The sequence below is a fragment of the Oratosquilla oratoria genome, chromosome 22, assembly GCF_046742065.1.
Source record: "Oratosquilla oratoria isolate Oo_2021 chromosome 22, ASM4674206v1, whole genome shotgun sequence".
NCBI lineage: Eukaryota > Metazoa > Arthropoda > Malacostraca > Stomatopoda > Squillidae > Oratosquilla > Oratosquilla oratoria.
In genome coordinates this window covers 49219980-49243951 of record NC_134798.1, presented here as the reverse complement: position 1 = coordinate 49243951, position 23972 = coordinate 49219980, and the positions used below count along the sequence as shown (strand labels likewise).

Sequence of the window (23972 nt, the reverse complement as noted above, 5' to 3'; positions counted from 1 at the left end):
AAGTGCCATAAGAATTTGGCAACACCTGGCAACCCTGTGCATGGTGCAGACGACGTCGTCGGGGTCCCGTAGGGTTGCCAACCGTCCTTTATTTCAAAGGACAGTCCTTTATTCAGCTCTATTTGTCCTTGTCCTTTATTTAGCTTTGAAATTACACTATTTGTCCTTTATTATGAAATCGTTTTGACTGGTAGTTCAATTTCCTGCTCTCAAGATGTGATGATTGAATTGAATTGAATTGAATTTTATTCGGATACAATCATACATACAATAAGTACAATATATATAAGACTCAATATTATACATAGTATATATAATTGTACATCCGAGGATGGCACAGAAAGTCAAAAGACTTATTTCCACTGTGGTCCTCATATTACAACTAGGAAAGGATTATCATAGAAAAGCTAGGTTATACGAAGTGTAAATTAGGATTATAAGAAGTGTAAATTAAACATATAAACTATTTTCTTCAGAGAGCCTCATTTTATGTATAACTCAATTTTCCATTAAAAGAAAAGGCACTCATATTGGGAAAAACCAGAAATTCGTAAACTATGTTACAAAATATGAGAACTACCACCAAGAAAAAAGAAAAGAAAAACAATAGAGAAAGAAAGGAGGTGCCGTTGAACGTTTGGAAAGGCAATACTTCCGCTTATCAAATGAACTCACGAAGAACCAAAACAGACATGTCGAATTTATACAACAATGTGATGATGAGACCCTTCACAAACTCGAGCCGTAATTTGTTGTAAATTCCAGAAGAACAGTGAAATCTATGAGAGAAAAGTTGTAATAGTAGTGCCAATATTTCATGTTATTAACAGATATTTGGAAAAACGGAATAGATTTCGATGAAATTCAACACTCGGCAAATTATCAAACCTAAGCTTCTTAGGCCAATCATTTCTCAAAGTTTCAGAAATTTGTAGAAGTAGTAGAACATTTGAAGCTAGAAGGGAAGCTTAAATTGAAGATGGATGAACTTTTTGATAAAGCGGTATTAATTCAAAGAAACTTCGACACTAGCCAAAGCTCTGAACTCTTCATAAACTCAAAAACAACAACCTGAAAGTGGTATTTTAGTTTTAAATCTACGCACTTTAAATGTATCAATGTTTTCAAAATAGTTTATTTTGTACCATCAATTCCTGGAATATGATCTTATTGTGAGAGAGTTCTTGGTTTAATGGTGAGATGAAAGGAATTGATACTCTGTTGAATTAATTAAAAATGAACTTCTCATACATTTTAACATAAAAGATAGTTGTTTGGAATTTGCTAAAAACAGCAATGATGATACAAATTTTCTGAGGGCAGCAAAAAGCCAGGGTAAATATAATTTTAAGTATTAGAATCCTCTGATGAAGGTAAAATAAATGTCTTCTCATTCTTGTTTTCGTATTTTCATTTAGGTAAGAGAAATGTAATTTTGAACTGCATTTAATATTGGCATCTATTATGATCTGTAGTCACTTAAATAGATATCAATAAAGTTTTTATGTCTTTATTGTAGCTTAACAGCGTTGGCAACCCTAGAGCCCCGAGAGAAGTGTATAAAATCAGACTATTCTTAAACTCTTCTATGGAAAGTAACCCGTTACAAAAGCATAAGGGCAGAAAAACTTAGGAGTGTTGATAAAATAAAAGACAACCTGTCAATGGACATACATATCAGGAGGATTGTGGCAGAGACATACAGACTGATGCACACCATTAAAGTGACGTTCCTTTACATGGATGAAGTGATGACGAAAAAACTCATTGAAATCCTGATTCGTCTATGAGTATAGTCCCCACACGGAATGAAAGACATGAGCAAGATCGAGATAATACAAAGGGCAGTAATGAAACTGGTCCACAACCTGGAAGATAAACCATACAAAGAAAGACTAAAAGCAGTAGGTCTGCCAACTTTGAAGGAGCGAAGGGAAAGAGGTGATTTGATCATAGTGTTCAGGTTGTGGTGGACAAGCCCCCCACATGTGCTTCGACGCGGTATTTTGGCTTATAGCATCGCCGCGCAGAAATAGGATGGACCAGGAATGGATAGACTGTGTAGAAGTAGCTGGCCTTCGGCCTTATATTAATTGTGTGTAAGTTAAGTCTATAGTACGCCTGTACTACATGCATTTGTATCCTCTTGAAAGCACAACCTAAGCCCTGCCGAGCCATGTTTCGGTCAGGATGGGTCGTGTGCTACTTTAACGTACGCATGAGGCCTATATAAAGATGCTAAGTTTGGTGTCCCAGGCCAGTTCCTTTCAGTACTTGTACCCAGCAGTGCCCGACCGAGGCTCGCGGTCACTTTTGTGGTTTAGGGCAGGGCTCCGTGCCCTGCCCGCGTCGACCCAGTCTAAGTCGACACTTGCACTAACCAGAATAAAGCAACCAAACTCACCGGAGTCTCCTTCACTCCCTCGGCACCTAAGCGCAAGTAACATTCACGTAATGTTACAAGGTCACTAGTGGGAATAGATTGCACTGACAGAAGAGATCTCCCGATTAAAGATGGGAAGGTTTTAAGAAATAATGGGAGTAGAATAAGACCACAAGTCTGAAAAATGTGCAGAAATAACGTTTTCCATATAGATGCATTAATATGTGGAATAGCTTAGGAGGCAATATAGCCCAAGCTCTTACTTTATAAGAGTTTAGGCTGTATCACCTTCTAAGCTATTCCATATATTAGTGTACTAGGCACTTCCATGTCCATTACCACCTGTCATCTCCATCCATAAAGCTGTCAAACCGTTTCTTGAAACAACCGATAGTTTCAGAACTCACTACATGGTTACTAAGTTTATTGCATTCGTTGACCATCCTATTACTAAACAAGTTCTTACCCATTTCCTTCTTAAATATAAATTTGTCCAATTTAAATTCATTAATGCAACAAGTCCTGTCCTGTTGTCTTAATATGATTGCCTTGTTTGCGTCCTTGTTAAAGCCTTTAATCCACTTGAACACCTCTATTAGATCACCCCCGCACTCTGCATCTTTCCAGAGAGCGTAAGTTAAAGTGCCTAAGCCTCTCCTCGTAAGATAAATTTCTGAGCCCATGTATCATTTTGGTCATTCTCCTCTGTACTGATTCTAGTGAATCGATGTCCATTCTATAGGACGAAGACCAAAACTGTACCGCATAGTCAAGCATGGGTCTAACCGTAACCGTCCTAGCAATGAAACCTAATGCTCTGTAAGCTTTATTACTGGCTCTAATGTACTGTTTCCTGGATTTAAGGACAGGACTCACTAGAACTCCCTCGCACACACTTTTCTCTAAAAACGTGTTATCTAAGCTATATCTGCTTTCGGGGTTGTGTAGCCCTACGTTTAACACGCTGCACTTTGAGATATTGAAGTCCATTTGCCATTTCACCGACCATGTGAACAATATGTTAAGATCTTCCTGCAGAATCTCGGCGTCTTCTCCTGACCTAATTAGGCGTCCTATTTTAGTGTTATCCCCAAAATTACTAACAACACTATTAATTCCATTGTCCAAGTCATTTATGTAAATAATGAGCAATAAGGGACCTAAAACCGAACCCTGGGGAACTCCACTAGAAACACTCCCCATTTGGATTTTACACCATTTATGGTGACCCGCTGTTTTCTGTCACTGATCCAAGCTCTAATCCATTCAAACATTTTTCCTGCTATGCCATGGGCTTTGACTTTATCTAGTCTCTGGTGGGGCACCTTGTCGAACGCTTTGCTAAAGTCAAGTTAAATAACATCGTAAATATCATTGTAATCCGACGCCTTGTATACTTTAGTGTAAAAAAATAGATTAATCACACGTGACTTACCCTTGGAGAAACCATGATGCGAGTCACGAATCAAATTATCTCTCTCGATGCGATCTCTGATTCTATTAGCTATTATTGATTCAAGCATTTTACTAACTGATGTCAAACAGATTGGCCTGTAGTTGCATGTAGACGATTTATCTCCCTTTTAGAAAACAGGAACGTTGCCTGCTCCTAGTTCTGGTATTACCAATGCATGTTATTGTTTAGTGTATTTTCTTTTAACCTCAGGAACTAATTCCAGTTATACATGGCCCATTCTGGTAAAATGCATGCTATGATTCTATGTCGTGTATTATTTTTTAATTTAAAAAATACATTCCAGTGTACTGAAATGTGTCAGGACACTAGGATCATGCCTTTATGTCACCTATGAGCCAAGACATTGCAAATCTCAGATATTTTGAGAGGCCAACTTAAAATCTAAGATGGCGACCATGGCATGGTGATAGCACTGGTTACCTATATCAGAATCAATATAGATACCATGGACCATAAGTGTACCAATTTCCATTGTTTTTGTCACCAGGTGCACAATCCTGACAAATTCTGTCTATACAACCTATCCTCTTTTGAAATCCGACGACTCATTATATCTCCTCTTTCTCTTTGGTCTTTTAAGTTGGTATACCCAGTGCTTTTAGTCTCTCCGCATAAAGGTTTATCTATCAGGCTGGGGACCAGTTTGGTTGCTGCCCTATCACGCCACAGCATTCCAAATCTGTTCGATAAGTCATTCATAGCCTCGCTTGTTTCCTCTTCTTCTTATCCCAATTTCATAATATTCTACCACGTCCTTCTTGAAATATGTTCTTCATAAACAAAATAGATTTATACGTTATTTCTTGGGTGGAGGCCAATAATACAAAAATGTTATAAACATATTATATATCTTTGATAAATTATATTACATGGTATATTACATGCTGTCGAAGCAGGCCCCCTAAAAAAATTTTTGATTGAATTTACACATGACAAACTTACATCCGATTATTTCCTTCACAATGATGACTGGATCAGGTTGATAGCAATGGTTAGATTGGGGTTGAAAGCAATCACAATTGACAACAATAAAGATTACAATGTTGCTCGTATATAATCCTAACAATTGGGCCCATTGAAATTTGACATACTCTTTCTAGGAGATATTATTAGTAGGCTTGTAGGCTGGGCCGACTCAGCACCAAAGTCACTGCGGCCGACATTAGAGACAGAGGCTTCTTTTGTTCTCTCTCTCCCTCTTTTCAAATGAACAGCACAATCTTTATTCACACCAGGTGTGTCACAGCCTACTGAAAACAGTTGCCATAGTAAGGACTCCCCACTTTTGATAACCTTCGAAAGTGTTCATCATCAGACAGCAATACACTTCCCAACCCATTCTGAAATTGAACTGGAATGTCTAGTTAAATCCAGCTACAGCACTTTATTCCCAGGATGAACAGCAATGAGACGACGAGTATGGGTTATACACATTAACATCTTCGTAACACGCATGGCGTTACTTCGATTACATTTTCGAAATATTTTGATAAAATTGAACTCAAGGCAACATTGCAAGTCACATCACTGTGTCATCAGATCAACTTTCCCATGTCCTAATATGTTTATGAGACCATATCAATACTTCTATACAGTCAATACATGCAGCTAGTGCATGGGTTCTCCGAGGTGGCGAGTACACAACATGACTCGATATGGAATCTGCCACATGGCTACTTGTGCATGAGATCTTTGAAGAAGCGAAGAAGCCTTTCTCCTGTACCAGATGAGGTTGCACCTTTTCCTCGAAGTCCTTGTAGCACCCCGGCTTCCTCTCTAAGATGTGTCAACATTCCCACCCTCTTTTCCCATTTGGGCTTCTTCTGCAACTTCTCAGACTCGATCATAAGGTCGATGTACTCCTTCGTGGACAGCGGGTTGGGTTTGAGGGCAATGGCCTCCAACATCTCCACGTGTTGTTGAGCGTCTCGTATGAGCTGGAGGAGTTTCTTCCCTAGGTTTTCCATGTCCGCTTCGATGGTGGCGATTACTTGTTGTTTGCTCTGCTTCCCAGACTTGGCTTTCTCGTAGCGGTCCAGGAGTTCCTGGACAGTCCTCTTCTCTTTCACATAAGTCGTCTCAAAGCGAAATCCCATGTTCTTGTGAACATCCCAGTGACAATTGGAGGGGCAGATACGACAAGAGCCGCCATTCATAGCCCAACAGTTCATCTTGTCACTGTCTTCTGGGATGTAACAAGGGTAATGGCACGTCATGTTACACTTGATGCAGTTCGTGACGTATTCTCTCTTATTTAAGTCAATCTTGTTTATTTTGGGGACTTCGATCTCCTCCTCATAGTCCTTGCTGCCAGTCATGTCGTCATCGAGACGCGCCATCATGTCCCTCTCCTGCTCCAGGTTAGCCAATTTGCCCAAACCCAGATGAATCTGGTTCTGAAGACCCACAACGCACATCTGCAGCCGACTCCTCTCTTCCAGAACGTCCTTGGTCATTTGAAGACTGACTGGGTACGTTTTTCCCAGCTTGGTGAAGAATTTGTCCATACTCCGAATGCCCATTTCCCAGAAAAGTTTGCTGATGTAGCCAGAATTTTCGTCGTCAGAATCAGAGTCTTCGTCGGAATCCGACTCGTGGACCTTGTTGTCGGCATACACGGCGCTGTTGTTGAACTTGTAGAAGCCCTCGTATTCCACATTGGCTTCCTTAAGGGCCTCCAGGACTGGGGGATTCTTGGCATCAGCAAAGGTGGCCATAACGTAGATGTTGTTCTTCACATTCTTCCCGAACATTGAGGAGAGGCCGTCGAAGACGTACCTCTGCGTTTGCGTTAGTCTTGCAGCAGACGAAGGCGTGACGAAGCCGATGCCATCGACCTGATCAATGCCGTAGTCCTCCTCCAGGAAGCTCTGTAGCTGTCGCATCATTTCCCGATCTCGCTGGATCCCGCGGGTGTCCCCGAACCCCGGGCTGTCGATCAGGACGTAGCTGTAATCGAAGGGCATCCCCGGCTGGTGATGGAAAATGTAGGCAGTGATGAAGTCCGTCTGGCTCTCGGCCTGGGACCTCTTGGGAGAATCCTTGTCGTCGATGAGAATAAACCGGAAGTTGTCTCTGAAGTCCACCCCGAAGATGTAGTTGACCATTGCATTGATTAGAGTCGTCTTGCCTGTTCCAGTGGCCCCCACAAGAAGGATGACCTTTGTGGGTCGGTTGCTTGGATGTCCGAGTGACAGCTTTTGTACTTGGTGTTTGTCGTCCCTGTGATCCGTCCTCAGCTCCAGCTTTAGGATATCCAGTCCCTCAATTTCTCCATAGGGCACAGTGTACTCTTGGCAAACCCTCTCCTTCAGGCCTGAGGCGATAGACCTTGATACCTATAAAAGACGATGAATACCTGAATAAATTAAACACTTGAAACTAGGGAAAGAACTGGAAAGAAGCAAATGAATGAAGAAATACTCTCTTTCAGGTCAGTTAACATGTGAAACTGAAGAAGAGAACTGGAAAGAATAAAATTAAGCCACAAGAATAAGGTACAGGTGGGCTCTCTTTCAGGGGGTCACAACATTTTAGTTAGTTAGTTAAGGTTTATTCAACAATATGAAATACAATTTAGACATACATATATACAATTTTTTTTTCTTTTACAAAATTAGTAGTTGAAAAGGGAGAGCGAGAAACAAAGCTTATGGGGAGTTGCTCTCTCTTTAAGGATTTTTTTTTTTATCATTCCCCCCCACACCGAATACGAACCCAACAAGAAGTCAAAACCAAAAATAATGGGAAGACGGAAGAGGAAGAAAAAATATCTATAAAAGGAAACTTGGAGTAGCATATGCTAATGTTGTTGGTTTACTATAGGCTAGGTTGAAAATTAATAACTACATAAGGATATACGGACATTCATTTTTTGTAACTAGTGGAAACAAACTCCCAAAAAAATTTGACCTACGGTTGGGGAATAATAGATACACCTCTTGGGGAAGAGAAAGGAAAGATAACGTGGGTGAAGGGGTAATGTTTGTGGAGAGAAGTGACTGAGGTGGAAGAAGCTAATCTTAGTAAAGGCAACACTGAAGCAATTCACCTAAAATTTTGCACTAGAGGGCAGAATAAGAGTCTTCATGGTGGCATATGTATCCCCCAAGACAAGAAATTGGAATGAATCAGAATATCATTAAATTTGATTGGATACAGCCCTTTTCCTAAAGAAAAACATTTAACAAAGTAGCAATGTAGTCCTTATTTGAGATTTTAATTGCAGTGATGTAAACTGGGGGGGGATAGGAAGCAAACTGCAAATCAGTTTCCTGAGAAGTATAGCAATGGAAAATACAATGACCCAATGGGTAATGGAAGTGACCCAGGTAAAAGATGACATTCCCACAAGATTAAACGTGTTATTAAGCAAAGAGCCAGTCATTATCAGCTCACTGAACTACCTTTGCCCCATAGGGAAAAGTGACCATGTAACAACCAAGTTTCAGCAGGAGGATTAGGAAATAAAGCCAAAGAATGAATCACACAGACAAGGGAGACTCAGTTTAAGGAAAGCAGATTACTTAGGGTTGAAAAGATCCTTTGAAGAAGCAAACTGGGATGAATTCAGGAACACCACGGGAAGGAGGAAATGGGAAATCTTTCTAGACATTTACAACCAAGGAGTGAACAAACATGTGCCAAAGACTAGTGGGAGGAAGCGCAAGAGGACTCGTTTCACATAAGGTGAAATATTTAAAAAAAAAAAAAAAAAAAAAAAAAAAAAAAAAAAAAAAATGCCATGGATGTGGCTTGGGGGACAGGAAGGACAAGGAGCAATAGAAAAAAATACAAAACAATCTAGAAATGACTATACAAGAATTCGCTGGGAGGAAAGGGGAAAATTGAAAGAAGCGTGGTAGATGAATGCAAAGATGATCCGAAACTGTTTTACAGGTTTGTAGCCAATTTAAGACACGGAAGTAATCACCAAATTAATAGTGGGTTGTGATTTTTATTAAGAAGCCTCAGTTTAGGCAGAAATAATGAAAGTTTCCAATTGGTCTTCACAAAAGAAAATACTTTTTTTGGAGAATGATGGGAGGAGGAAATTTTTTTTAGAAGACATAAATGTGGAATTGAGGGAAGTAGTCAACCTCCTAGGATCACTCATATTGCCGCCTGGTTGGAAAAGGGTAAATGTGGTGCCTATTCACAAAGGTAGAAATGAGGAGACACCAGCACAAGTGAAATTATGTGAAAGGATCGTGAAAGATCGATACACCAAATATCTTGAAAAGATGAACATTCTGACAGTCAGTCTGGTTTTAAATCTGGAGAGAGATGGGTGGATTGTGTGTACATCGACATAGAGAAGGCATTTGAGAAAGTACCTCACAGTCGACTAATTGGAAACTGTAGCATGTTGGAGGACTGAGCGGCAAACTACTAGAATGGATGAAAAGAAAGGCAAACTACTAGATTGGATAAAAATAGAAACAATCTACTAGAATGAAAAAAAAAAACAGGACAGTAGTAAAGGATATATCAAGATGGAGAGCAGTGATGAGCAGAGTACCACAAGGTTCAGTGTTTGCACCCATGTCTCTTGTCTACGTCATTGGCATGATGGATAGAACAAGCTATGCCAACATGTTTGCAAATGATGCAAAATTCATGAGAAGAAATTGGGACGGTAGACTATTGCGAAAAGATCTAGACACTATTTTTGCATGAAACCAAGAATGGAAAACCAAGTTTTATAAATAAAACAACTATAATGGTAATAAAATAAATAAAGAAAATACTCCTTGGGAAATGAAACCTTTACAAAAGCAGAAGGGGAAAAATTTCAGTGTTGATATGTCTGCTACCTAACAGACATATCAACAAGATTGTGAGAGAGAAATATGGACTACTGCAAGGATAGAAGTGGCGTTTCATTATATGGATGAAAAGATGAACATATATATATATATATATATATATATACATATATATATATATATATATATATATATATGTGTGTGTGTGTGTGTGTGTGTGTGTGTGTGTGTGTGTGTGTGTGTGTGTGTGTGTGTATTTACCTAGTTGTATTTACCTAGTTGTATTTTACGGGAAGGGGAGCTATGCTCGTGAGGTCCCGTCTTCATATCTCATTTTATCTAAACTATTTTTAAATTCATGTATTGTTTTTGCACACACCACTTTCTCATCTAACTTGTTCCAACTGTCTATTGCTCTGTGAGGAAAGCTGTTCTTTTTCAAATCTCTTCTATAGTTGTCTTTTTTTATTTTCTTTCCGTGTCCTCTTGTATTTCTGTCATCCCATTTTATCAGATTCTCTCTATCAGTAATTTCTATGCCTTTCATGATTCTGTAAATAGCTATCAAATCTCCTCTCTCTCTTCTTTGCTCTAGTGTCTGTAGTTTAAGTTTTTGTAGTCTCTCTTCATATGATAGTTTTGAGAGTGTTGGTGCCAGTTTAGTAATTGCTCTTTGTATTCTTTCAAGTTTTTTTATACATTTTTTTGTACTTGGTGACCATATCGTTGCTGCATATTCCAATCTTGGTCTTATCAGGGTGATTAGGATTTTCCTCACCATTTCTTCATCCAGGTATGTAAATGCCACTTTGATTGTTCTTATTAAATTATAAGTTTCTCCAAAAATCTTATTTATATGTTTCTCAGGTGACATATTATTCATAACAATGACTCCCAGGTCCCTCTCATTTTCTACTCTTTTTATTCCTTCTTCTCCCAAATTATATGATCCTGTTATTCTGTTTTTGCTTTTTCCAAATTCCATTATATACTACACTTTTTTGTATTGAACTCCATCTCCCACTTCCTACTCCATTCTTGTACTTTATTTAGATCTCTCTGTAGTGATTCACAATCCTCTTCAGTTTTCACTCTTTTCAGTAATTTTGCATCATCTGCAAAGAAGCTCATATAGCTTTCAATTCCTTCATCCATATCATTAATATATATAGCAAACATTATTGGGGCCAGAACTGTTCCCTGCGGGACACCGCTTATTACTTCATTCCATTTTGAGTGCTGATCTCTTATCACTACTCTCATTTTTCTTTCTTGCAAAAAGTCTTCCATCCAATTTAGCAATTTACCTTGTATTCCTCCTTCATATTCTAATTTCTTAAGCAACTTCTTATGTGGTACTTTGTCAAAAGCTTTTTTTAGGTCTAGAAATGCACAATCAGCCCATCCATCTCTTTCTTGTATTATATCTATTAGTCTTGAATAGAAACATATTAAATTGGTGACGCATGATCGTCCTTGTCTGAATCCAAATTGCCTTGGATTTAGTACGTTGTTTTTTTTCCAAGTATTTTACCCATCTACTTTTGATCATTCTTTCACATATTTTTGCTATTGTACTTGTTAGAGAGACTGGTCTATAGTTGGTAGGTTCTTCTTTATTTCCTCCTTTATATATAGGTACTATATTTGCTTTTTTCCAATCTTCTGGAACTTTTCCTTCTTTTAAGGAACTGCTTATTATGCTATGTATTTTGTCTGCCAGTTCATTCCTACATTCTTTCAGAATCCAGTTTGCTATTTCATCTGGCCCATGCGATTTTCTGACATCAAAATTACCCAAGTGTGTCAATATTTCATTCTTCGTTACTTCTATTTCTTCCATAGGGGGGACTTTTTCCTTCCACTCAATCTCTTCAGGTTGTATATTTTCCCTTGTAAACACTGATTTAAAATGTTTGTTCATAATTTCTGCCATTTCCATTTCCTCAGTGTATTCAACTCCTCCTTGTCTTAATTTCTCCAAGTCTTGTTTGTTTTTCAGTTTATTGTTTACAAATCTGTAGAATAGTTTTGGTTGATCTTTACACTTTTCTATAACATCTTTTTCATATTTTCTTTTTTCCTCTCTGCACTTTTGTACATATTCATTTCTATAACCAGTATATATTTTCCATTTTTCAGGTCTTCTGTCTTTTTTCCATCCGGTCCAGGCTTTGTCTCTTTTGTCTTTTAACTCCCTACAACTTTTGTTGTACCAGCATTTTACATATTCTTTTTCTTGTTTTTGTCTTGGGACATACTTTTCCACTCCTTTGTAAATTTTTGTCAAAATATTCCATTTCTCTTCCACTGATGTTTCTTCTTTGTATATTTCTTCCCAGTTTTCTTGTTGGAAGAATTCTCTTATTTTATCAAAGTTTGTTTTTTCATACATCATTCTTCCTTTTCTATATTGTTCATTTCTTTTCATATATTTTTCTTCATTAAGTTCCAGTTCAATCAATATGTGGTCACTTTTACCTATTGGTATTTTATATTCAATCTTGCCCACTATTCTAGGTTCAGTTGTAATTATTAAGTCTAGCCTCGATGGTTCTTCTTCATTTCTATACCTAGTGTTCTCTTGTATCCATTGTGTCATTGAATGGTCAGTAATCATCTCAAGTAGAGCATTTCCCCATGAGTCATCACCACTCTTTACTGTCATTTCTTCCCAGCAGATTTCTTTGCAATTAAAGTCGCCCATCATAACTATTCTTCCTCCGTCTTCCATTATTTTAGTTAATGCTATCTTTGTGTCCTCTAACATACTTTTATGTTCACTCTCCTCCCATGAGGCTGTTTTCGGAGGCACATAATTGATCACAAATTTTCTGCTCTTCTTATCTCGGTCTTCCACTTCTATCATAATCATCTCTACTGTATTCTTTCCATATATGACACCTTTCACGTTTATATCCTTCTTTGTCAGGAACATAACTCCACCCCCTTGTTTTTTCTCTCTGTTTCTAATCCAATAATTGTATGTATCATGTCCTACACTGTTGGGTGGTAGTGGGCCTTTTAATTTTGTTTCTACAATTCCCATTATGTCCGGTTCTTTTTCTTTCAAATAATCATTCAGTTCATTCAATCCTGTTATCAATCCATCTATATTTGTGTAAGACACTCTTAGTTTTCTGCCACTTCCATTGTGTTCTCTGTTTCCCTTATGTTTTTCTTTAGTATGTCGAACTGCTTTATTTTCATGTTCACTACTCTCCAATAGAATCTCTCTTTCTCTGACTCCGTTCTTTCCTCGTTTTTTGCCTTAGCTTCAATTCTTTTCTGCTTTTCTGCCTCTCTTTCCTCCTTATTCATTTCTCTTTTTATCCATACCTTTTTATATTGATCATTTGTTGCTAGTTTCCCTGTCTTGGATAGAATTTTCTCTGCCGTTGTTTGTGACCTGAATTTAATCTTAATTGGTCTGGTCTTATCTGTACTATATTTTCCGAGTCTGAATTTTTCCTCAATTTCCTTTATAATTTCTGGTTCATCTTCCTGGACTAATTTTAATAAACTGCTTACCCTTTCATTTTCCTCCTTGATTCTTGCGGTTCTATCTGGGTTATGTTTCTCTTCCATTCCTAATATAATTATACATTTCTTTTTGTCAGCTAATTCTCTTACTATATTCTCCTTCTGTCTCATCACTTTAATAACTGAGTCTTCATTATGTTCTTTCAATTGCTGTTTGACTATGTCAGTGAATGAAACCTTATTCCCTTCTTGAGTTATTCTCCAATTTTTAGCTTCTGTAGCTATTTTCTCACTGTTTTCATTACTATTCTTCTTCAATTTCTCATTCTCCTCCTTTACATTTCCTAACTGTCTTTTTAGGTCCTCTACTTCTTCAGTTAAGTTTCTGTTAGCCTTCTCTAGTTGTTCCAATCTTTCAATTCTCTGGAAGATGGAGTCTACCTTACCTAACTTACGTTCCAAGTCCTCGATCACCTTATCAACTCTCTCCTCTAGTCTTATCAGTCGGGGGGGGGGGGGGTTGTGTCCCACCCACCCTCTTTAAATCCCTGGAACATATTCTCGTCACTTTCTACTGTATTTCTCCTCTCTATACTTCTAATCTTTACATTTTTATTTGCCATTTCGTCATCCGGTGGTCGTTTCATGTTGACCTTACGCCCGTCTGCCTGGGCCAAGTCCTCCACATCCTCATTTCCTTCCATTTCCCCAGCAATCCCTCCCCTTCTCCTCTTTTCCTACTTACCTACTGCCTCACGAGCAATTTCCCCCCCCCCCCTGCAAACACAAAAAGGCACTTCTCTTTGCGTTGGTATCCACAATCTGCACTTTTCTTCAGAGCGTTCGTCAAGCCGTCCGTTCGTTGAAAGTGTGTGTGTGTGTGTGTGTGTGTGTGTGTATTCACCTTGGTCTTTGGATCACGTGTTGGACCCGTGAACGATAGCTATTTCCTTCCCAGAGGAGAGCTCAGAGCTCGTATGACCGATCTATGGGTAATGCCGTGACCTTACATGCACATACACAGCCAACTCCCCACCCACGAGAGTTGGAGTAACGACTCACAGCGCAGCGATACTGAAATTATTTCAGCCCTGGGCAGGATTCGAACCTGGACCGCCGTAGTGACAGTCGGGGACTCTACCAACCGCGCTACCGAGTCGCGCGCGCGCGTGTGTGTGTATTTACCTAATTGTATTTTACGGGAAGGGGACCTATGCTGGTGGTGTTCCGTCTTCATATCTCATTTTATCTAAACTATTTTTAAATTCATGTATTGTTTTTGCACACACTACTTTCTCATCTAACTTGTTCCAACTGTCTATTACTCTGTGAGGAAAGCTGTTCTTTTTCAGATCTCTTCTATAGCTGTCTTTCTTGATTGTCTTTCCGTGTCCTCTTGTATTTCTATCATCCCATTTTATTAGATCCTCTCTATCAATCATTTCTAGGCCTTTCATGATTCTCTAAACAACTATCAAATCTCCTCTCTCTCTTCTTTGCTCTAGTGCAGAGGTACTCAAACTAGGGTTCGCGAACCCCCAGGGGTTCACAAGAAGATTTCTAGGGATACTTAGATGGCTGACGAAAAACGTATTTTAAATAGTGGTAGTTGTGGATTATGAAATTCCGTGCTAACCGTGTGTGTTCCTTCAATCTCACTGTTCTACGCTGGTTTCTAAATTAACATTGTTGATTACCAATAGTTGAATCTGATGTATTTACCTAGTTGTATTTACCTAGTTGTATTTTACGGGAAGGGGAGCTATGCTCGTGAGGTCCCGTCTTCATATCTCATTTTATCTAAACTATTTTTAAATTCATGTATTGTTTTTGCACACACCACTTTCTCATCTAACTTGTTCCAACTGTCTATTGCTCTGTGAGGAAAGCTGTTCTTTTTAAAATCTCTTCTATAGCTGTCTTTTTTTATTTTCTTTCCGTGTCCTCTTGTATTTCTGTCATCCCATTTTATCAGATTCTCTCTATCAGTAATTTCTATGCCTTTCATGATTCTGTAAATAGCTATCAAATCTCCTCTCTCTCTTCTTTGCTCTAGTGTCTGTAGTTTAAGTTTTTGTAGTCTCTCTTCATATGATAGTTTTGAGAGTGTTGGTGCCAGTTTTGTAATTGCTCTTTGTATTCTTTCAAGTTTTTTTATACATTTTTTTGTACTTGGTGACCATATCGTTGCTGCATATTCCAATCTTGGTCTTATCAGGGTGATTAGGATTTTCCTCACCATTTCTTCATCCAGGTATGTAAATGCCACTTTGATTGTTCTTATTAAATTATAAGTTTCTCCAAAAATCTTATTTATATGTTTCTCAGGTGACATATTATTCATAACAATGACTCCCAGGTCCTTCTCATTTTCTACTTTTTTTATTCCTTCTTTTCCCAAATTATATGATCCTGTTATTCTGTTTTTGCTTTTTCCAAATTCCATTATACTACACTTTTTTGTATTGAACTCCATCTCCCACTTCCTACTCCATTCTTGTACTTTATTTAGATCTCTCTGTAGTGATTCACAATCTTCTTCAGTTTTCACTCTTTTCAGTAATTTTGCATCATCTGCAAAGAAGCTCATATAGCTTTCAATTCCTTCATCCATATCATTAATATATATAGCAAACATTATTGGGGCCAGAACTGTTCCCTGCGGGACACCACTTATTACTTCATTCCATTTTGAGTGCTGATCTCTTATCACTACTCTCATTTTTCTTTCTTGCAAAAAGTCTTCCATCCAATTTAGCAATTTACCTTGTATTCCTCCTTCATATTCTAATTTCTTAAGCAACTTCTTATGTGGTACTTTGTCAAAAGCTTTTTTTAGGTCTAGAAATGCACAATCAGCCCATCCATCTCTTTCTTGTATTATATCTATTAGCCTTGAATAGAAACATATTAAATTGGTGACGCATGATCGTCCTTGTCTGAATCCAAATTGCCTTGGATTTAGTACGTTGTTTTTTTCCAAGTATTTTACCCATCTACTTTTGATAATTCTTTCACATATTTTTGCTATTGTACTTGTTAGAGAGACTGGTCTATAGTTGGTAGGTTCTTCTTTATTTCCTCCTTTATATATAGGTACTATATTTGCTTTTTTCCAATCTTCTGGAACTTTTCCTTCTTTTAAGGAACTGCTTATTATGCTATGTATTTTGTCTGCCAGTTCATTCCTGCATTCTTTCAGAATCCAGTTTGCTATTTCATCTGGCCCATGCGATTTTCTGACATCAAAATTACCCAAGTGTGTCAATATTTCATTCTTTGTTACTTCTATTTCTTCCATAGGGGGGACTTTTTCCTTCCACTCAATCTCTTCAGGTTGTATATTTTCCCTTGTAAACACTGATTTAAAATGTTTGTTCATAATTTCTGCCATTTCCATTTCCTCAGTGTATTCAACTCCTCTTTGTCTTAATTTCTCTAAGTCTTGTTTGTTTTTCAGTTTATTGTTTACAAATCTGTAGAATAGTTTTGGTTGATCTTTACACTTTTCTATAACATCTTTTTCATATTTTCTTTTTTCCTCTCTGCACTTTTGTACATATTCATTTCTATAACCAGTATATATTTTCCATTTTTCAGGTCTTCTGTCTTTTTTCCATCTGTTCCAGGCTTTGTCTCTTTTGTCCTTTAACTCCCTACAACTTTTGTTGTACCAGCATTTTACATATTCTTTTTCTTGTTTTTGTCTTGGGACATACTTTTCCACTCCTTTTTTGTAAATTTTTGTCAAAATATTCCATTTCTCTTCCACTGTTGTTTCTTCTTTGTATATTTCTTCCCAGTTTTCTTGTTGGAAGAATTCTCTTATTTTATCAAAGTTTGTTTTTTCATACATCATTCTTCCTTTTCTATATTGTTCATTTCTTTTCATATATTTTTCTTCATTAAGTTCCAGTTCAATCAATATGTGGTCACTTTTACCTATTGGTGTTTTATATTCAATCTTGTCCACTATTCTAGGTTCAGATGTAATTATTAAGTCTAGCCTCGATGGTTCTTCTTCATTTCTATACCTAGTGTTCTCTTGTATCCATTGTGTCATTGAATGGTCAGTAATCATCTCAAGTAGAGCATTTCCCCATGAGTCATCACCACTCTTTACTGTCATTTCTTCCCAGCAGATTTCTTTGCAATTAAAGTCGCCCATCATAACTATTCTTCCTCCGTCTTCCATTATTTTAGTTAATGCTATCTTTGTGTCCTCTAACATACTTTTATGTTCACTCTCCTCCCATGAGGCTGTTTTCGGAGGCACATAATTGATCACAAATTTTCTGCTCTTCTTATCTCGGTCTTCCACTTCTATCATAATCATCTCTACTGTATTCTTTCCATATATGACACCTTTCACGTTTATATCCTTCTTAGTCAGGAACATAACTCCATCCCCTTGTTTTTTCTCTCTGTTTCTAATCCAATAATTGTATGTATCATGTCCTACACTGTTGGGTGGTAGTGGGCCTTTTAATTTTGTTTCTACAATTCCCATTATGTCCGGTTCTTTTTCTTTCAAATAATCATTCAGTTCATTCAATCCTGTTATCAATCCATCTATATTTGTGTAAGACACTCTTAGTTTTCTGCCACTTCCATTGTATTCTCTGTTTCCCTTATGTTTTTCTTTAGTATGTCGAACTGCTTTATTTTCATGTTCACTACTCTCCAATAGAATCTCTCTTTCTCTGACTCCGTTCTTTCCTCGTTTTTTGCCTTAGCTTCAATTCTTTTCTGCTTTTCTGCCTCTCTTTCCTCCTTATTCATTTCTCTTTTTATCCATACCTTTTTATATTGATCATTTGTTGCTAGTTTCCCTGTCTTGGATAGAATTTTCTCTGCTGTTGTTTGTGACCTGAATTTAATCTTAATTGGTCTGGTCTTATCTGTACTATATTTTCCGAGTCTGAATTTTTCCTCAATTTCCTTTATAATTTCTGGTTCATCTTCCTGGACTAATTTTAATAAACTGCTTACTCTTTCATTTTCCTCCTTGATTCTTGCAGTTCTATCTGGGTTATGTTTCTCTTCCATTCCTAATATAATTATACATTTCTTTTTGTCAGCTAATTCTCTTACTATATTCTCCTTCTGTCTCATCACTTTAATAACTGAGTCTTCATTATGTTCTTTCAATTGCTGTTTGACTATGTCAGTGAATGAAACCTTATTCCCTTCTTGAGTTATTCTCCAATTTTTAACTTCTGTAGCTATTTTCTCTCTGTTTTCATTACTATTCTTCTTCAATTTCTCATTCTCCTCCTTTACATTTCCTAACTGTCTTTTTAGGTCCTCTATTTCTTCAGTTAAGTTTCTGTTAGCCTTCTCTAGTTGTTCCAACCTTTCAATTCTTTGGAAGATGGAGTCTACGTTACCTAACTTACGCTCCAAGTCCTCGATCACCTTATCAACTCTCTCCTCTAGTCTTATCAGTCGGGGGGGGGGGGTTGTGTCCCCCCCACCCTCTTTAAATCCCTGGAACATATTCTCGTCACTTTCTTCTGTATTGCTCCTCTCTATACTTCTAATCTTTACATTTTTATTAGACATTTGATCCTCGCTAAGTCTTTTGTTTACCTTCCGCTTGTCTGGCTGGTCAAAGTCTACTCCCTCCTCATTTCCTTCCATTTCCCTCAGTAATCCCTCCCCTTTTCCTCTTTCCCTACGTTCCTACTACTCCACGAGCAATTTCCCCCCCACCCTGCAAAAACACTAGGCACTTCTCTTTGCGTTGGGATCCACAGACTTCACTTTTCTTCAGAACGTCTTCTAAGCCGTCCATTCGTTGAAGTGTGTGTGTGTGTGTGTGTGTGTGTGTGTGTGTGTGTGTGTGTGTGTGTGTGTGTGTGTGTGTGTGTGTGTGTGAGTTAGTCAATAAATTACCATTCTCCTCATTGTCAGATTGTTGGGGGTTCGGGAAGATGATCTTATAACTCAGGGGGTACTAACGAGAAAAAGTTTGAGCACCCCTGCTCTAGTGTCTGTAGCTCAAATTCGGCTAGTCTCTCTTCATATGATAGTTTTGAGAGTGTTGGTGCCAATTTTGTAATTGCTCTTTGTATTCTTTCAATTTTTTATACATTTTTTTGTACTTGGTGACCACATCGTTGTTGCATATTCCAATCTTGGTCTTATCAGAGTGATTAGGATTTTCTTCACCATTTCTTCATCCAAGCATGTAAATGCCACTTTGATTGTTCTTATTAAATTATAAGTTTCATCAGAAATCTTATTTATATGTTTCTCAGGTGACATATTATTCATAACAATGACTCCCAGGTCCTTCTCATTTTCTACTTTTTTTATTCCTTCTCCCAATTTATATGATCCTGTTATTCTGTTTTTGCTTTTTCCAAATTCCATCATACTACACTTTTAGTGTTGAACTCCATCTCCCACTTCCTACTCCATTCCCATACTTTATTTTGATCACTCTGTAGTGACTCACAATCTTCTTCCGTGTTCACTTTTTTTAATAGTTTTACATCATCTGCAAAGAAGCTCAATTTCTTCATCCATATCATTAATAAGTATAGCAAACATTATTGGGGCCAGAACTGTTCCTTGTGGAACACCACTTATTACTTCATCCCAATTTGAGTGTTTGTCTCTTATCACTACTCTCATTTTTCTTTCTCGCAAAAAGTCTTCCATCCATTTAAGCAGTTTGCCCTGTATTCCTCCTTCGGTTTCTAATTTCTTAAGCAACTTCTTATGTGGTACTTTGCCAAAAGCTTTTTTTAGGTCTAGAAATGCACAATCAGCCCATCCATCTCTTTCTTGTATTATATCTATCAGCCTTGAATAGAAACATACTAAATTGGTGACGCATGACCGTCCTTGTCTGAATCCAAATTGCCTTGGATTTAGCACGGTTTTTTTTTTTTCTAAATATTTTACCCATCTACTTTTGACAATTCTTTCACAAATTTTTGCTATTGTACTTGTTAGAGAGACTGGTCTATAGTTGGTAGGGTCTTCTTTATTTCCCCCTTTATATGTAGGTACTATATTTGCTTTTATCCAATCTTTTGGAACTTTTCCTTCTTTCAAAGAACTGTTTATAATGCTATGTATTTTGTCGGCCAGTTTATTCCTGCATTCTTACAGAATCCAGTTTGCTATTTCATCTGGTCCATGCGATTTTCTGACATCAAGATTACTCGAGTGTTTCATTATTTCATTCTTTGTTACTTCTATTTCTGTCATAGGGGGACTTTCTCTTTCCATTCGATATCTTCAGGTTGTATGTTCTCCCTCGTAAACACTGATTTAAAATGCTTGTTCATAATTTCCGCCATTTCTACTTCCTCTGTGTATTCAACTTCTTGTCTTAATTTCTCCAAATCTTGTTTGTTTTTCAGTTTGTTGTTTACAAATCTGTAGAATAGTTTTGGTTGATCTTTATATTTTTCTATGACATCTTTTTCATTTTTTCTCTTTTCCTCTCTGCACGCTTGCACATATTCACTTCTATACCTAGTATATATTTTCCATTTTTCAGGTCTTTTGTCTTTCTTCTATTTGGCCAATTTTATCTCTTTTGTCTTTTAACTCTCTACAACTTTTGTTGTACCAGCACTTTACATACTCTTTTTCTTGTTTTTGTCTTGGGACATACTTTTCCACTCCTTTTCTCTACGAATATAGTAACGTTACTTTTCTCAAACACTATCCAATCACTCCTTTACAACCTCTCCCAAGTACAGAAAAGCTGGTCATCTCAGACAAAATTCTAAATACTTTAAGAATATTGTTACCTTTCGGTTGCATGATGCAGAATTTTCACCATGTTGGTCTATTGTTACCGTACTACACGTAATAATGAAATATATTGTATCACAGCGTTAGATTAGCGTTACTAATGAATTATAAATACTTACCGGCATTGTGTTTGCGAAGTTTAGCAAGTAACTCAATTGAAGGCAAAGCGAATTCCTTTGTCACTCTGCTTCGTATCGGAGATTCTCGTCCACTACAGCTTAACCTTTTGCAGGGGAGATACGTATTCCCCAATACGTTTTTCGCTCCATACAACGACAGTACGTCATGTCTTTCTTCCCAACGTGATCATGATTGGTTAGGCCACACACCGTTTAGCCAATCAAAATCTAGAGCTGTACAATACGTCAAACAGGATATGACGTCACTCACAAGTCGCCACAAAGGCGTTGGCCCCGAAGTCTTTCATAGAATAAAGAAGTAATTAGATAAACAAAACAATAAATACATTAATGCAAACACTGTGTAGGAAAAATATTCATCTATCTACAGAACGGTTGAATACATTATTCGGTATAATATGTGGAGAATATTATGACTTCCGACAAATTTTAACATGTGATGCTGACTCCATCTGTAGGCTAATTTAGGTGACCGCCCCACCAAGTTAATTCTGGGGTACTTTGTGTGAATTAAAGCATTTACATTGAAAGCTTAAAACTACATACCTGAGATCGGCAGGGACTCATTGAACCCTGAAAATTACAATGACACCACAAAGCATCATGTGTCTTTGTGAAGGTATGCGTTGAGGGGAGACTGGCTCTCTCACAGAACGCGTCCCCTCCCATTGGTTACACCGTTTGTCGCACTTACACTTCACACTATTGGGTTTATATGAGGTCTGGGATTGGGGTAAATTTCATATCACTTCCCAATCACGTTCTGCTTGGTATCAACTCTTGTCCTGGACTGCGTGACCAGGGATTCGACGTCGCTCCGAACGCCTAGTGAACTTTGACCTCTCGTTGCCAAAGGTTGGGAGGTACAACTTCATCTTAACTGATGTGAAAATGTTGCACAATACATGGAAATTAGAGGTGGGTAAAATACCTGCAACAATACTCAAAACGTAGAAGTCACCAAGAGGTCAATAAAAAGATTAATAATGAAAATGATATATCGGCAACTCGACATTCCTTAGAGTCAACTATACTTGGTCTCATGGCGTCGAGCCTCTTACAGATTTTTTTTATATAATGTTTTCGTATATATAAATAAAAATGATAGGCCACTCTATCTAATTGGAAAAGTAGATTTGTATAATTTGTTATGCATTCTTTTCATTTTATAACACAGATTTCTTACAGCTTGATATGTTTAATTGCTGTATTTTTAATCTTAATGCGAATTATACAGCTATCAATCCACTAAATTACCTGAGGCCGTAAACACTAATGTCTATATTAATTTGTGATAATATCTAATTTACTTTAAAAAATTACTCTGTCGGGATTTATTCCCAATTTTTATGTAATACCATCCAAATCTGCGTTCACTCATAACTGTTCTGACTTCCCTCTCCCCCCCTTTTTTGTTTTTGTCCTTCAGAAGTTTAGTTTAGTATAACAATGTTTGATGTTACAAATTGGTTTCCACCTTCGTTTTGCTAGTCATATACTTCAAGTGGGGTCCTAGAACAGTTATGATTTTACCATAATACAAGCCTGGTGAATCAGGGCACCAGGCAATGAGGTAATTGGACTTTATCCTCGTTCTCCTTGTTGTTTTACTCATACGAGTACCGGTCCCCTGTACCCTACTTCTGGTGCTTCAGGTTATAATGTCTTCCTAGTGCTCATACAAAGTGCCCCCTCCGTCCTGAGATTCAGATAAAATTTTATAATTAATTAATAGGTGACCCTAGCTGCAATGTAGCATTCACTATAACAACATGTTGATACAGCTGTAGAATACTGTAGTATATCATTAATGGTACTACTCTCATATAGTACTCAATCATACTGTTTTGTTACAATTTAACATTATTTTGCTGTTCCTTTGCTTATGCAATGTTCCTTATTGTGATAGTGCTCAATTTTTGGTCTCAATATCCTATGTGTTACGAACATTTTAGTAATATTAGCAAAAATATAGCAATGTTTATGTGTCATATGTGTACTGACTGGCATTACTCATGATTGTCTCTGGTCTCCTTAACCCCATACGTATGTTGTCTGTGTGACTTAGTGTAGAATAACAATCTAATGAGGATCACGATGGAAATAAGCGTACATGCTTTTTGTGTTATCCCCGGCAATTTGCAACTACTATTTCGAACTATGTGTTCTTGTCATTATCTGCACTTCATGTATATTGGTCCCTTGCCAAATAAAGTCTATCTATCTATTCAACCATTCTGTTGTGATCGGAGTAGGCTGTATGCTGTACGTTCTCAGACGACGTGGTCCACGCTATGTAACCGCTGAGCCTGTGAACCTGTGAACGGACATACATATCAGCAGGATTGTGGCAGAGACATACAGACTGCTGCACACTATTAAAATAACGTTCCACTATAAAAGGGGGGGGGGGGCAACCTCCGGCCCGCCACCCTGCTAGGCATTATTATTGGAATCCGGCCCACGGAACTCCCAGCAAAAGGAGAGAAAAAATTCAGTAAATAATGTTTTCAAATAAATACATTTGATTATTGAATTACTTTATATTTCGTTCGTAACAGTAGTAATAGTAGTAGTAGTAGCAGTAGTAGTAGTAATAGTAGTAGATGTACGAAAATAAAACATGAAAACTGTAATAATATGGAGTAGTAGTAGTAGTATGTACAAATTTAAGCTAGATCAGATTAGAGAAGTACTAGAAAAGCTAAAGTTTACACTAAATTATGCTAAATTATGCTAAACTTTTAATGGGGAATTTTAAATTTGCAAACAAATTTATTTGAATATGAAATGTTAGAATTTGAATATTTGATTAAATACAGTCAACAAATTAACTCTATTTATTAACCATGATTGTCTTGTCTGACATATCAAACTGGCTTCACTGGAAGAGATGGAAGGTTCGAGAAAAAAAAAACATTCGGCAGTTGTTGGAAATGTTG

At 37.4% G+C, this 23972-nt stretch overlaps 1 protein-coding gene across 2 annotated transcripts; it reads right to left on the bottom strand.

The window, feature by feature from the left end:
- Positions 1-4689: 4689 nt before the first annotated feature.
- Positions 4690-22279, bottom strand: LOC143037561 (uncharacterized). Of its 2 annotated transcripts, XM_076205985.1 has the most exons (3): positions 21577-22279; positions 21010-21310; positions 4690-7198 (listed from the first exon to the last, which is right to left on the bottom strand). In XM_076205985.1, exons 2-3 carry the CDS (start codon positions 21013-21015, stop codon positions 5534-5536), a joined length of 1671 nt encoding a protein of 556 aa, XP_076062100.1. In that variant the 5' UTR covers positions 21016-21310; positions 21577-22279; the 3' UTR covers positions 4690-5533. The 2 variants fall into 2 exon arrangements, with proteins under 2 accessions (XP_076062100.1, XP_076062101.1); XM_076205986.1 differs by having other exon boundaries at positions 21010-22279.
- Positions 22280-23972: the final 1693 nt, after the last annotated feature.